The sequence below is a fragment of the Serinus canaria genome, chromosome 2 (assembly GCF_022539315.1).
Source record: "Serinus canaria isolate serCan28SL12 chromosome 2, serCan2020, whole genome shotgun sequence".
Classification (NCBI taxonomy): Eukaryota; Metazoa; Chordata; class Aves; order Passeriformes; family Fringillidae; genus Serinus; species Serinus canaria.
Window position 1 is genome coordinate 47,345,405 of NC_066315.1, and position 16,185 is coordinate 47,361,589.

The 16,185-nt window shown below is 42.9% G+C and overlaps 1 protein-coding gene across 2 annotated transcripts in view; it reads right to left on the reverse strand.

The window, feature by feature from the left end:
• The window catches only part of AOAH (acyloxyacyl hydrolase), a 73,488-nt gene that overhangs the window by 34,248 nt on the left and 23,055 nt on the right, over nt 1-16,185 (reverse strand). For both annotated transcript variants that reach the window (XM_050970503.1, XM_009095918.4), the window contains exons 6-12: nt 11,261-11,320; nt 5,839-5,909; nt 4,504-4,564; nt 3,927-3,997; nt 3,371-3,419; nt 2,986-3,034; nt 1,766-1,860 (exon numbers count right to left, since the gene is read on the reverse strand). In XM_050970503.1, the coding sequence (XP_050826460.1) occupies nt 1,766-1,860; nt 2,986-3,034; nt 3,371-3,419; nt 3,927-3,997; nt 4,504-4,564; nt 5,839-5,909; nt 11,261-11,320 (456 nt within the window). The remainder of the gene's footprint in view (nt 1-1,765; nt 1,861-2,985; nt 3,035-3,370; nt 3,420-3,926; nt 3,998-4,503; nt 4,565-5,838; nt 5,910-11,260; nt 11,321-16,185) is intronic.

The window sequence follows — 16,185 nt, forward strand, 5'->3', positions numbered from 1 at the left end:
CTTTTGTGCTCAGGTGACAGCTTTAGCACTCATGGTGAGCTCCAAATTAAAAACCCTTTTACTTTTGCTAGAGTTTAATCACAGAGGATAGTTTTTATACAACTGAGATCTCTGTATGTCTGCATAAATATTTAACTGATGTATTTTTTCCAGGTTGGTAGGAAAGCTTGGAAATAGTCCTAGAAAAAAACATGTTGTTTCCTATCCCAAACCTCACATATATTTTTTGGGCCTTACACAGAGTGCACCAATTCCCTCCCATGCAAGCTGCTCTACACTCATCAGACAGTAACAAAGAGCCTCCAAAACTCACTTATGTAATCTGCACTCCAGCTCCCAACCTTGAAGCTTGTGCCTTGGCACGCTATTAGCAGACCTTGACCCATCCAGCTGGTGGATCAGCAAGCTTCAAGCAAGAAAAATAGTTTCTAATTCTTCCTTATAATAATAATAAAATGCTGGCATAGTCTAAAACTGGTAGTAAAGCCTACATGGCTTTACTACCAGCCTTACTGTCAGAATCATCCTTGCCATCAGTATTATGATCATCTTAATTAGATGAGATAATCTCAATTTCATTAGTGGTAATTTGTTATGTTCCTCATCAGCTCTGTCATCAGTGTCATTCATCTAATTGTTGTTCATAAGCATTTAACAAAGAAAAATAATGCCTAATCTGCAATATTTAAATCAGCTCTGGGAGCAAAAGTGGAAAAAACCCATGAAACTCTCAGATCTCCCACAGCGTTGCAACTACTAACAGTCTGGGAAAAGACTTGTTCTCCAGAAAATGTCTGTAACCTTATTCTGCAGACATCAGTAGATGTGTAGAAGGTTTTCATCAGGAAGGGTGGGCATGATGATCTATCTGCTCACCCCTGTGCAGCAGACTCTTGTGCAGAGAAGGACAAAGTACAGTCCTCCCTGGCTAGAGACTGATGTGATTGGAAACAACAGTGAGGGTTGGGAACATACCTGCACATTTATCTCCACCCCATAATTGCAGCTGGCTGGAATGATCTTTTCCTCTCAATTATTTCATTACATGCAGGTGAACTGCAACAGGCTCAGAATAATTCACAGTCAGGTGCATTTTGTAGTTTTTTGAAAATAGGGAAGGCTGGCATACCACCCAGTGTGGCAGTGATATTTTGTGGTCACAGGAACTCTACCCTTCAGGACAAATCTATTATAAATACTTGGATGACCCTCAAGCACCTGCGAATGCATTTGTCCAACAATCCTCAAAACCAGAACACTGGAGTTATGAGACCTATTTCACATATGCCACAGGATGAGGGAAAACAATCCAGGGCCCGTCATTTCAAAGCCAGATTCCTAAATCAGAATTCCCCGGCTGTCAGCAGGGTCACTTCTGCAAAAGCTCTCACAGCAAGGAGCCATCCCAACCAGGCTGCTAATGGCAGGTCTGATCCCACAGACAGCACGGGTCTCCTTGAGCTGCAGGCACGTGCATGGAAAGCCAGATGTCCTGGTTTGTGTCTCTGGCACAGCACTGGGACACTGCAGCCAAACTCTTCCCTGACCCAATTGCACAGATGCTGGAGGAGCAGCAGTAGCACAGGGCTTTGCTTTTTTATCTTCATAGGAGAAGATGCGGGAGGGGACTGATACATGTGAAACCATAACTACAAATTCCAATGCAGTGAAGCATTTTGCACTTGTTTGCCCTTGGCAACCTGCAGCACAGCAGAGAAAGCAAATGGCAATCGGTGCTTTTGGCAAGCTGAACGTGATTCCTCACCGCTGACATCTGCGTGACGGTCATCCACTCGGGAGGGATGTGGAAGTGAGCGCCAGCCGAGTCTCCCAGGAGCACGACCCCTCTGGAGTCTGCACCTGATGGATGCATTTTGTTAGTCACATGGGTAGGAAGAGCAAACTGAAACCCAGCTTGGAGAGTGCTAAAAGAGGAACAGCAGTAGCAGCTGATGGAGTCACAGGGTGACTGACTTCCCCACCCTTCATGTGGCTTAAATGTTCAGACACTGCAATAGGATTTTCACTCCATCTGCAGCAGAAACCATCTAAGAGGCATTTGCCAACAACCCTAGAGAAACAACTGGGGACTGGGCATGAAAAACAGGGGGAGGTCTTGCTAATCAGAAAAGAATCCTGGCTGTATTCAAATTGTGTGTTATTTCAGCAGAGGTTCTGCTGTGCAGACAGTGTTTATTTTTGCTATCCATAGATTATGCATTAAAAAGTACTTAAACATTTAGGGAAATCGGATTACTCAGAAAATTGCTCAAAGCTCCTTATAACAGAACTGGGTGGCGGATGTGCTACTCATATGAGTATTTCTGCTAGAACAATCTGTCTGGTTTATAATTAATGTCACTTAACATTTGTAGATTAGCCTTTCATCTAAAAATGTTGAGGAGTCTTGCCAGGCAATGGTTCATCCCCAGGATACTGATTTCAGTGTGAGGTGAGGTGAGTGGGAACTGCAGTCACTGCTGGTTTGTGAGGCTTTTATTTGTGCAGTGTGGGCACACAGGCACCCACCCACATCATGGTCAGGGAGATCAGCTCGTGCCATCACTTCAGCCCTTTAAGGTCTTACCTGGAAAAAAATGTGTGTATTTATGGCAAGAGGTAAAACTGGACAAATGCAAACGTTAAGCTGCTTCCCTAAATCTCAAAGCCATTACTCTGGGTTAGTCTTCAGGCGCCAGAGAAGATGCAGAGCTGACATCTCAGTTTGCTGCTGTCCCCAGCAATTACTCATTGTATTCAATTTCTTTACTGAACTGACTTTTAAGAGGAAGTTACGAGCAGCCTGTGTTTTACAAGTTTCATCTTTACCCATCCTCAAGATAAAAAAACTCAATAATTTTGCTTTTCTCATGATGTTATAAAGCCTATTGTCTTTCCCTAGCCTTGTGAATGTGCAAGCATTGAAATATTTATAAAATTAATACATAAGACACATGTTTTATTGTATTGACTCTAATGATTTACCTTTGCAGAACTTCTCCTCATAGGGAATTCCATCTTTTGGATCTACACCCTGTTGGAGAAGAGAAAGGGTAGGTAGCAGTACCTATCTAGCACCTGAGGAATGGCAGTGCAAAACAGAGGCTGAGAATTTAGTTATTCTTGAATGTTTGCCTGCAGGAGGCACTGCATCATAATAATGATGCAGTGACATTATTTTAATAAGTGTATGTATATTTTAATGAATAATATAAGCTATAATTTAAATAATCATAAGCATCAATAAACAAACTTAATATCAGCTAATAAAACCTGAATAAATAAAAAAGAAACACTTCTAAACTAAATCAAAGACTAAGGAGGACAAAAGAGAAGCAGTAATCAGGAAGGTACAACTTCATTTACTTACCCATATGCCATTGCAGTTAGAGTCACTTTTTGCATCCCAATTATCAGGACTAAAACAGAGACAAAAAAGGATAAGAGATGTCACAAAAAAAAACCCAGGGAAATCAGATCCCTAGTGCCATTTTTCACCAAAATTAAAAAGGAATTAGAAATTCCTTTCTGCATGGAAGGGTGGGGGTTTTCCCCCTTTGGATCCAGGAGAGGCAATTTTCCCTAACAAAATACAAAAGCAAAATGCAATATTAATTTAAAATTAATACTGGAAGTTGCTGAATGAAACTCATCCTTTTAGTCAGTGGCACAGTTTCTCTCCCCACCTCTGATCTGTCTGACCAATTTTAGCTGCAGATGCTTTAGAGAAAGGAAAGAAATGTGTGCACCACTGCTGCAAATGAGTCCCATCCTGGTCTTGATCATCCCCTCTTGTCTCCCTCACCGCGAAGTCAAGCAAGAAGCAGTGACGTGCTGTCTAAGAGTATGGTCACACCAAAATCTGGAGCTCATTCTTCTCGAAGGCACAGTTAATAGGAAGCCTTTAAGATAATTAAAACCTTTACCGCCTGCCAGGGTACACGGTTGTGTTTTTGTCGTCGCAGTCTCTGCCTCGCCAGTGATAGCCCCTCAAGGTCTAAAGGCCAGGAGAAACACACACATAGGACCGCCGTTATTACTCTTGCGCTTTTAATTTAAAATATCTAAAATGAGAATCTAACTCAAGGTGCAGGAATAAAACCCAACAAACAGATTGTATTCCAGAGTCCCTCTGCTAAGCTTTAATAAGTGACACCTAGCATGCTTTCGTGCAGAAATAAGACAAGCTGGCAATTTATTTTTTGTTTAATATGACTTTACTTCACCTCTTATTAATTCAGTAAACAACCACTCAGCAGCAGAGCAATTTGCTTCTGAAGGGAGCACAGCTTTATGTGTGCATTTCCCCAGGTGGCACACATGAATGATTGCTTTTTCATCCAGGAAAAAAACCCAACATTTTATGACAAAAAAACCTTCCATTCATTTTATTCCTATTCTTATTTTCACATGAATGTATAAGGCTTTGAAGAAAGTAGGAGGAATTCCAGAGACATCCTCATTATCAAGGGATTACTGTACCAAAGGAAAGGCTTTGCTTACTGGGAAGGTGCTAAATTTATCTCCATCAAAATCTTCAAAAGGCAGTTTATTTCTTAGAACACTGTAAAAAACAAAACCAAAACCCATAGTGTTAGCATATGGAAGGGAATCATTAAGAAAGTAAAAACACAGTGAAGTGTACAGAAAAGATAATAACTGGCATGATATTCACTGCTCTATATGCAGCTGGGCCTCTGTGCTTGTACTTCAGCAAAGTGGTCCTGCCCAAAAGAGCAAATTCTGTATTTCAATATCCACTGACTGAGCTCTGGAGGTGAGGCTGATGGATTCCTGTATGGCTTCAATGCTGAACCTGCAGTCTCTAAAAAAAGCTAGGACAACAAATCTGTGGTAAAATTTAGGGAGGTTTTTGGTTGGTTGATTTTGTTTTGTTATTTTTTTTTTTTTTTTTTTTTAGCTATAGTAAGAGGAAAGTAAAAACCCAAAAATGGTAAGGGAAAGAGAGGGAGAGATCAGAAAATCTGAGTTGAATATATGCAATCCAACATATGATATAAAATTTCATTCCCTTCCACTGTCTGAACTCACAGGGCTCAAACTCAGCTCATGTATCCTGACTAACATTTCAAAAGACACTTGCATGTCAATCAACCCATTCCAAATAAACTCCTGATATTTTCAGTTAAATGAGCAGAAATAGGTGAGCAAGTTAGTCTTGGCAGCTGAATCAGTCAAATATACAGCTGATAATCCAAATTTATTCTTAGACCTGCTGGAGTATTCCTCCAAGTCATTGGAGTACACTGATAAATATGCTTTACGAGTCCAGCTCAGGTCCCTGGCCTCTCTTAGAAACTGACTCAAAGTCAGCACTGTCATGAGTTGTTGTTACTGGATGCCATCCACCTGACTTTCTTAAACACCTTGGGATTGTTCTGTGCTTCACAACTGACATTAAATTTGGGTTCCTCACACAGTCATGCAGGTGCTGTGTTGGCCTTCCTGCACTGAGACATGGGCACCACAACTGGGTGAACAAACTAAATGAAGAAGTTTCTTGGGCTCAGAAAATCTCAGGAGAAGGGTGGCTCCATGTTGGAGATGTCACATCTGTGAGAGTGTCACATATTTGAGATCTGAGATGTGCTAAAAGTGAGCAAATGGTTTAAGCACTGAAACAACCACAAGGATCCCTGTGAAGAATATTACTTATCAGAACTCTGTGCAGGCTCCTTCTGTACTACCTAGACAGTGGTTTTATAAAGGAAACCAACACAAGTAAATATGGGAAGCTCTGTTAGCTAAGGATGACCTTTGAAAGAAGTAAATTTACCATGTTCTGTTTCTGGTTAAGGACTGAAAATGTATACATACTATTTAATCTTCTCACATAGGTTAGCCAGAAGAGGAAATGCACATACACTTGAGAACCCCATGAAGGTTTTCTGGAGAGGAAGAAAAATAAAAGTAGATGGATGCATTAGTTCACAGAAGTGGTGTAGGTCAGGATATTCAGTGTCAGTAAATTACAGAGCTAAACCATGTATCTTCTGCCTACAAACATCCAAAAACTCCAATATTGCCAATAAGGATGCTACATGACAGAGGATTTAGATCAGACACAGCAGTCAATGAGTAAGGCTGAGTATTTTACAAACCAACTTTTCTTGCTTTCAAAGACCTGTAAAACTCAAAAAGGAAAGAAAAAGTTCTGGTCTTCTCTCTGTCTTCTCTCATGTAACCAATTTTTTTTTTCATTCTTTGTAAAAATTACTGTTCTCATGTTTGGTAAATGTGGTGACACCTGACACAGTGCAAAACTAGTGAAAGCCACACACTTGGAGCCATGAGTCTGGTTTCTACAAGACAAAGGCCAGGGACAATTCTAAGAAGAGGAGAAAGGAGAGGATCCAGACTGTGCATGGAATACCCTTGATTTTTTAAAATGAGATTTTTACCTGGAAATCTAGATTTTATTTGGCCAAACCTGTAAGATATAAAAGACAGCTGCTGCTAGAAAAACTCCTTCAACATGAGCGGCCCATAGCCTTGGGCCAATCCAGTTGATGTTCCAGGTATCCAGGAAGCTTCAGAAGCTGAAAGAGACCATCCTAGTGAATTGTGTTGCATGGGCAATTGATCCCACAAACACACTGCTGATGTGGCTTCACTCTAAGTTCAGCTGGTCTTGAAACAATGAGGGTGCTCAAGTGGTCTCTCAGTGCAGAGGGCTCATTGGTGCACTGCCCAGTTCTCTGTACTCACTGAGGCTACATTTACCATGTAATTATGGAGCAGATGAGCAGATGGGCATACTCATAACTTTATGCAAAGGAGGGTAATTGTTCATACAGACACAGCACTTGAAAGCTCTGTCCTTGGACCAGCTGCCTCCTGTTATATATTTTATATACACAGAAAAAAAAGAGTAAGGTAGTCCTCAGCCTGATGATATTACAACCCATGCCCATCATGAAACAGAAGGTAAAGCTTGGATACAGCTCAGTGGAGACCAGTGGAAGGTTATTACACACCATGTGGGTCTATAACCCCAGTGTATACAGCTCTGAGTGACAAAGGAGAACTCTGAGGCAGCACAGCAAGGCAGTGAGGCCAAGGAGTGTAGGGCATTGCCTTGCAGCTCCAGGGAAGGTGTTTGCTTGGACAGGTAACAAGAGGCTATGGAAGTAGGGGTCTCATGCTGCCCAGAGCAGGAGGTCAGGCACAGAAATACACCACAGCCAGGATCTCAGGGTGGAGAACTGGGCTCGTGGAGAGGGGACAAAACCCGTAGTACAAAGGTTGCAGCCAACATTTGTGCTGGTGGCTGAGGTGACCACGCAGCAAGGTGAAGATGAAAAAGAGTGGTACCTTTCTCAGGTACCACTGAAAAGGATGAGGAGGAGAGATCTGCAGTGGAGTAGGAGCTGTAATGGTGCACTTTCTGAAGAAGGCAAAAGTGAAATCAAGGAGAAAAGAAAAAGGAAGGTCAAGGAGACAAGAAACCTGAAAAAAAGCCACCAATTAACTTTCTTCAATTCTGTCCAACACACTCAAATGACAAAGCTTTAGTCACACCACCTTGGAGGGGGCTGAGGTACTGGTGGAGTGAAAGGAGAAACCAGAACACAGCCATAGAAGAAATGGGGAGAAAAAGCCAAAAGCAGCCAAGGAAGTGGGGCCTTTCCTTAGGCTGAAAGGCCAGTCTGGTCCCACTGCTGCACCTCCAGTCTGCCCTCTGTATTGAAGCTATTGGCTGCCTTAGGGCTGTGTCCTGCAGCATGGATGGGACACAGGCCTCCTTTTAGCTCTGTGGGTATTGTCAGGTGGGCAGAGAGAATGAGAGGTGCACAGGATGCCAGCTTTTCTCAAAGAGATTTGCAAACTTATGTACACTTCCTGGAAGGAGTAAAGAAATCACGTTCCCCCCCTCCTTCATGCAGGACTAATCCTGCCAACAGAAGCACCAGAGACTCTTTAAGCCTTCCATCAGGCTAAGATTTGCAGGGTCTTCATCTGAGCTGTCAGCTTTTCACTTCAGCCTAAGACACAGTATGCAAAGCCTTTGAAGTTAGGGCACCTGGAGTCAAAACTGCACCAGAAAGACAAACTACAGGGCTTGCAAAAAATAAGTACATAAGTAAAACCTCCTTTTATTCTGCTCACAGGCTGTGCTAAAAGTTTACCCTTTGCTGTAAACAGAATAAAATCTTTCCTGTCTTTTTCTCAGCTAGTCTTTGAAAATTCTTGCTGACTGGCTCTCTGTTGATTTCAAAGGAAGGTTATCCTGCAGTGCCAAAGATTGCTCAGCTTTGGTGGGAGTGGATGCATGATGATAACCTGGCAGTGCTGTTGCTGAGGACCAGGAGCAGCAGCATTCTGAAGCCCAGCAGCCTCTGGCTCCACAGCCTTTGTATTCCCACACCAGGTGGGACAGTGAGATCTGGAGGCAATGCTTTAGCTCTGCTTGGCATTGTGCAGGAGAGTGGCTCATCTGATCTTTGAGGCTGTCTTGGGCTCTCAAAAGACAAGGAATACAGGTATAAAAAAGGAGGGAATCTTTGTGTGAACAGGCACTATTGGGTCCTTCCCAGCAGAGACATGCTACAACTGCAGCATGAGTTGTTGACAGAAGATGGGCTACTTGCCCCTGTGTAACATGGGGGAGTGGGCAGGAGATCAGCTTATGTCCTTCTCTGCCTGTCAGCTCGCTTTGGGCTCCCTCCATGGCTTCTCACTTGCCCCACTGCCAAGCTGTGACTTGCAGGGACCTCAGGACTGTACAAATGGTGCCTGCTCTCATGAAATGCCAGAACTGTAATTGCCATTCTTTCATTGCTATTGCTCAAAGATGCCCCTTAGTATCTTCTCCACCCACAAGAAGAGTTAATGCTAGAGGTGCTCACAGTGATTGATAACACTAATATCCTATTCATTGCCTGTTAAAATTCCCTAATGACATTTCTGTAATTGTTTTAATTGGTTTTACTAAAAAGAATAACAATGAGCCCCTAATGCTTGTTGGTGTTTGGTTTAAGCCAGTGCCTTACAGATGGCTCACTCCTTTTAATGAACAGAGACATTTATTTGAATTTCTTGGAGCTGTAGCTGCTTTCACTGCATCTCTACATCTGCTGATTACCTTTTCTTTTTTCCAAATTCATAATGATCCTAAGAAATTCCAAGTAAATGTGAAATCCTGGGATCCAGATGGATCTCCCATTCTCATTACAACAGCCATCATCACATCTCTTTTTTGTGCACAGTCACACACAGCTGTCATGCCAAGATGGGGACAGTTAACTTGCAAGAGCTTCTTCAGAGGGCTTTTCCCAAACATGCAATGCAGCAAAAGCAACCAAAAGAGCAGATATAGGAAGAACTGACAGATCTAATTTGACTTTTTTGGTTTAGCATGAGCCAGAGCAAGAGAGAGTCCACATGAATGTTTTTCTTTCTTCACTGATATTTATGCAGGGATGTCCTACTACAGCTGGGGTGTTTCTGGTTCCTCACCCACACACTCAGCCAGGTAATCCTCTCCCCAGGCAGTGAGAGTACTTCAGCTCTCACTAAGGTGTATCTGCCTGTGCAGGTAGGATCATGATTTGGGAGCCTTGAGACTGTGCAGGTGATTTCTTTACTCTTTTATCATATGCTGCTGCTCTGGGATACATGGCTTATGCAAGCATGAGTCACACTGTGCTCCCTCCTAGAGATTCTCTTTTGTGTTTCTTACTGCATTGTTTTTCTGGATCTGAAAATAACTTCAGTGTGAATGGGAAATTGCAAGCTGAAGTAATGCCTCTAGAAATGTTATTTTCTATTTTCTAGGTTGAAAATAAGTTTCAGCCAGGGTCATTCAGCCAGGAAGCACACTAGGAATAGCTGCAGGAGAGGCCCGAGCAAGCATATGTGTTTTAATTTGAGCTGACCTTGCATTGTACAGGAGGTTTGGAAATACATTGAAACCCAGCTGTGACCTTTCTGCTTCCAGTCTGTTTGTCCTTCCTGCTGGCAAATGGGCAGCTAGGAGCAGGAAGGGGCCGAGGGTCAATGGAGATTGAGAGAGGTATCGGGGCATTGAGCAGTTTTGAGGATATATGACAGTAAAGGCAAAACAGGAGAGCCTATTGCACCCAAAGATTGATGCCACCCATGCCACCCTACCCAGGACAGCCTGAAAGGATGAGGCACACCCATCCCAAGAAAGTGGGGTGTGGCTGGCCATGTGAAGAACTCAGCCCAATATGCCAAGGGTACAGCACATGCAAGGAAGCAGAGGCATTGTGTCCCACAGGGCAGCACCCCTGTGCTGGTCCCTGTCCAGCCCTGTGCCTGCACCTGATCTGCAGCTCACAGAGAGGACCTGCTTGACTCAGAGCATCTCGTTACAGATGTTAATGTGGGGACTTGCTCCAGGGAAAGAAGAATAAAAATTTCATGTAATTTAAGCAGAAATTTCGGGCCATCAGTAGCACAGCACTGAATAGGAAGGGAAATGAGTAAGAGGTCCTGCTGGTTGCTGTTCTGCAGGAGCTGAGGCCAGTCTCTCCAGCCCTTTGTTTTTTTCCCTGGCTTGGTAATTTGGCAATTGCCCAAAGGCTAATTAGGCACCTCAATTTTCACTTTTGTGACTAGCATCACAGTAAGGATTCAGGAATAAGCAATATAAATAACTTCTTCACAAACAGTTAAAGCATTTTCTCTGCATTAAGTGACTTAACTGGAAGCAAACTCTAGGGCTGAACTGACTCACCTAAGTGAACCTAGCAGAATAAAAGCTCGGTTCACTAGCTCTTAGCTACCCTTTTTAGCTACGCTTCTCTGCTACCCTTTAGAGATTCCCTACAAATCTGAGAACTGTTGGAGGCAGAAAGATTTCAAATCCCATTTTTCAAATTTTAGAGGCAAAGGCAGCAACTCATAAATAGAGAAAAATATGCAGAATTTGCATTCAGGCCATTGCTTGAGTTTCAGACAGCCCCAAAGCACAGTTGTTCTGCTCTGAGGCAATGGGTCAGTTCACGAGGCACCCACTTACACACAGCTACAAGGTAGCTGCATTTTTCATTATTTTTTTATGCTCTCCCCATACTTTCATATTTTTCCTTAATTTCTCCCTCTCTTTCTTCCAGTGTCACCTGATAGAGCAGATCCTGTATCAAGCAGGAGTGAATCAGCATCCAATTCAATGCTAATCAGGAGGATTCACAGTCAGACAAAACAAACAAGGACTCACTCCTGATAAAATGCCAGTACAGAGTAAAACACCCTAATGCCATCGATTTCTTACCAAGTCCTTGGAAGTCTTCATAATTCTTTTTGCTTTTCTTATTGCAGCACTCAGTCCCACCTAGGAGAGCAAGAAGAAAATGAAAAACAACCAGATCAGCCTCACAGTATCCTACCAAATTTTCCCCCCATTTCCTGCCATTTTTTTCTATTTTAATATCAGTCACAGCACAGAAATGATGTATGAGTCCACAAACTCCTCATCAGTTACTTTTTATTGGACTAACAATCAATTATCCAGTCACCTTCTATGAAACTCCAGTAGCAAGAGTTCATTTATTTTGCTCCAGGGCATCATTTATTTCCCAAGGAAAAGTCCAGATCAGCTGAAGAGCTGAAATTCATATCCTGGCTGCACTGCGTGAGCTGCAGAGGACATACTTCTCTAGCAACTCCTCCTGAAGGAAAACTCATCTATTAAAGGACTAAAAGAGCGTTACTCATGTAACATCAGTCTGACTTGCTGTGGGAGGGTACAGAGGAAACATTTGCTCTTGCATGGATAAGGGTTATACTCAGCTGAGGTTCATCCCAGCAGGGGAACACGGCATGCAGGAAGGTACAAAACAGGGAACAGAGTTTGGAAGGAAAATCCCCTGCTTAGGATCCAGGAAGGTTAGCTTTTTATTCTGGAAATACTTGCCCTGGAGAGCAAGTTCTTGGTGACAGGGGCAAGATAGTTTTTCTGGTGGGTTCATGCCAACTTGTGCTGAAGAGGCATTTTGGCCTCCCCACAGTGTGGATACTTATACCTACATAGAAAGAAAGAGTAGGAGAACCATTCCAAGAAAAAGTCCTGGAGAGGCGTCAGATTGGCCATCATAAGGCCATGGGTTACAAATAAGTCAACTACTAGTGATGCACAAATAAATCCTGAAATCCCTTTGCACACAAGCTCTTTGAAGGAGCAGAGGAAATTTTGTGCAAGGGGCACCATCCATGAGTGTGAGTGACAGCCAAGGACAGCTCTGCTGGCAGCAGGAGGACACATGTGCCATGTGTGGTGCAGCAAGGTCAAATGCACCCTGAAGGCTGCTTGCCATGGCCAGGAACTGCCAAACACTGCCTTTGTCCTTGGTCCTGCTCTCCAAGCTTTCCTCAAGGCTCTGCCATTGCAAAAACCTCAACAAATACTTCTTTGCACTCCGTGTGGTCCACAGCCCTGGGTGCTGCCTGGGGAAGTGTTGAGGGATGGGCACTAAGTAGCTGCTGTGTCTGCACTGTGGCATTAAACATTGACCTGGCCTTAAGAAATTTGTCTTGTATCACAGCACAGATAGATCCCACTGCTTCTCCTGCCACAAGAACTCTTCCCAGTCTTGGAGGTGAGGGCATGCTCATGCCATCCGAATGTATATTTAACAACTGTTAAACAACTGTTTAACAACTCTGATGAACAGTAGTTTCTAAATTCAGCCGCATCTTTCCATAAGAAAGGAAGTTCTCACAACTCCAATTTAGGAAAAAAAAAATAAGAGAAGAGACAGTCAGAGGAGTCTGGGAGGGTCGAGGCAACACCAGTGTGCTCCCTCCTGCTGCTTCATTTTCAATTCAGGACAGTATTCTTGTTCCTCAGTGATGACAATTCCCACATGTCGTGCTGCATTTATTAGGCCACCTTTGAAAACAGTCATGTCTGTGAGATGTGATATGTGACATAACTAAGTAATGATGGCCTCTGTCCTCCTCCTCAGCGTTCAGAATGATGAAGGCTGAAAGCACTGCCTGTTTGCTCTCTTTCAGCAGGAATAACTACTTATGTTCTGCAGGCTTTGAGAGTTGGCAAAAAACCCCAACCTTAAAATAAAAAAGGAGATAAAACGCAATTATTTTTGAAAATGTTTCAAATGGAAAAAAAATCCAGAATATCACAAACATATTAACACCTGGTTGAATTTCTGCTCAAAACTGTTAGTGAGGACAAACTGTTCTGTCTGAAAATGACCTGCTATCAGTCCCTCCTACAGCCCAGCCTAAGGACATTACTGCCAGCCTAAAATCAACTGGGTCTGAGAGCTCCGAGGTAAAGTCAGCACAAGTTTATATTCATCTGGACAGAGCTACAGGAACTCAGCAAGGGGGAAAATAGGGATGCTTCAGCAAATGCTATTATTATGGCATTTGGAAAAAAACCAAAATGTCCCTCATGTGATGGCACCTTACTGAACAGCAGCATGCCAGATTAGAATATTAAAGCAGACTTAATTTGTATTTAAAGTAATCATTGCCAGCATTTTTGTGCTGGGGATAAAATTTAGCATGTCATTATAATTGATTTAGGCAGTGATCAAAGCAAATTAATTAACCATGGTATTCAAGGGTCAAAAATTTATGGTGAATAACACAAAGGGACACGGACGAATAAGCATAAGCAGCAAGGAACACAGACTTCTAAACTGCTGGATTTTAATATATGTGTCACATTAATATATGTAGTTAATATATGTTTAATTCATGGTGTCTATAGTCTTCTAAAAATCAGGGTATGTCACAAATAGAAGAGAGAAGCTAGCAATGAGCCAAGACATTGTTTTCTAGTTTTTCCCCCTGGGCAACTGCTGTCCCCAAAACCAATCATGCATCTTACGTTTGCCATAGTTATGTAGTACAATACCAGCTGCTGTCATTTCTGCAATAAAATTACTTGAGAGGCAGATGTGAAAAATGGCTTTAAATTGACTATAGTAGAAGGAAAATTCCCAGAGAGGTAGGATTTATCAATCCTTTTCTGCTGGGCAGGGTAGGAGAGACCTTTCTTGCTCACAGCAGCAGCACATGAGAAATGCATGCTTCAGAAAGCTAGAGGAATATTGCATTCAGAAAGCAGAAAACAAGGGAGGTAAAGGCTGGAATGACCTTGGGTGTAGAAAATGCTCTCTCTGAAGCACTAAAGTTGACACCTTCTCTCACTTCACAAGTTTCCTCAGCCAAGACTCCAGGTTGGACTGTGGAAGATTGGCAGGTAAAACACCCACCGGGAAGAAAACACTCCAGGTTTCATGGGTCACCTGTAATCCCTGGCTGACACCAGCATGTCAAGCCTGACACTGAAAGCCATACCACCCACACAACCTCCCCTGCTGCACCTTAGCTAGCAAGGAGCCTCCTTTCTTTCCCATGGCATGAGAACACCACCAAGGAGGGGGTTCCCTAGGCTTCAGCAGCTGATGGATGAGTCCTGGGGAGCAGCCAGCACCATCCACCCCAACTGGAGCAGCCCTGCTACCCTGTGTGCACAAGATATCCAGCCATGGATGGGGCTGAGGGCAGAGTGTCACTGGGATTTCATTCACTGCCTTCTTTCAGTGTTCTCCACAGAGACCACATGTTCTCAGTAATGATTTCTTTTTGGCAAACAGGTGTATTTCTCATAGTAAACAAATGCACGAATCAGCTCTAATTCTCTCTCATTTATCATCCTTGTTAGCCAGCTTTTTCCCAGGAGACCCAGATATTTTCAAAACACTCCAAGTTTCCTTTCTAACTCATTTTCATCATCCTTTAACCAAGAATAGCAAGATAGCAAAATTCTGCAAAGATTGTTAAATTGTTCATGAGCAATGCTTCCTTATCCTCACATTTTTTCTGCCACCTTCCCACCTCAAATATCTCTGCGCCTGCTTGTTTTCTAGGGTCCTGCCTGAGACAGCTTCTACATTGGCATGGCACAGCTGCATGCACCACCTTGCAAACCCCATGCCACCCTACTTCCTTTGGATTTATTTGGTGGAAGGTTGGGATTGCATGATTTGGCTTTTTTGGGGTTGTTTGGGTTTTCAGTTGGGTTAGGGTTTATTTTATTTTCTGCCAGTGAAGAAGAGGAGAGGAAATTAAGAGAAACAAGTAAAAGAGGAGGAACTAGCACTCAAACTTGTGCCTTCTGCTATTACCTATCTATGGGTAGTTTCTTCAGGGCTCAGTTCTGGCTGCAGCAGATACTCACATTTCAGTAGATTTTACCTGTTTCCAAGAACAAAGGCTAAAAGGAAGGCATCTTGCTCCACAGGATCTAGCCCACCTCCCAGATGCTGTTTGTTTTACTGCTTGTGGTCTCAAAAGAAGGAAACAGGTCCCAGTCACAAGGTTTACTCTGGACTGGCAGCTTGCTCTTAGCCAGGAATGCAGAAGTATTCCCACCCTGGAGTTTGGTTCTGTCTCACTTCTAAGGAGGAAGCTCACATTTTTACTGAGAAAGGTGAATGAGAGATAGCAGCAGAAGTATTTTCATTTTACTAAACTCCAAAGGGTTTCTTTTTTCCACCCAGAATTATTTGGCTCCTACTTTCCCAAACAGCATGCTGACCACAGTAATACCCACGAGGGATGTGGCTTTGTAGAAAGTCAGTGAAAGACCTGATAGAGGGTACACGAACCAGCCTGAGTGCTTGTGGCAGAAATGCTTATTCTGGCAAGATAAAATTGTAAAAGCATAAATATGTATATTTTTGCTGATGAAAAATGACTTCCACCAAAATTCTATTGATGGAGTTTAAGACAAAATATCCAGCCAAAATGTCTCTGATAATGTGGAGCATAAAAGTGATGGGAAACAGAAGAGGCACCCTGAAAGGCAGAAAGATGGTGCACAAACTTCCAACACAGACTGTTTTAGTGCTTGCTAGAGCATGACCACAGTGCTGAAGTTGAGCCATTATTCTGGCCCCAACAAATCAATTAAAGAATTGTCATTTAAACAAACAGGCTAGCTGGCTTAAAACAATCTAGAGACAAGCTGAGAATAATCTCTTGCAAACCTGCTTGTTCCCAGGGCCAGAAAGGAATCTTGGTAGGCACTACTTAAAACTCTTCACCTTATTTCAGCTCCTTTCACTCACTAGAGGAACATCCCTGGATTATATGACTTAGGGCAGAAAGCCCTCCAGCATATGAGCTGATAAACATTTTTGGCTAAAACATCATCCAGTC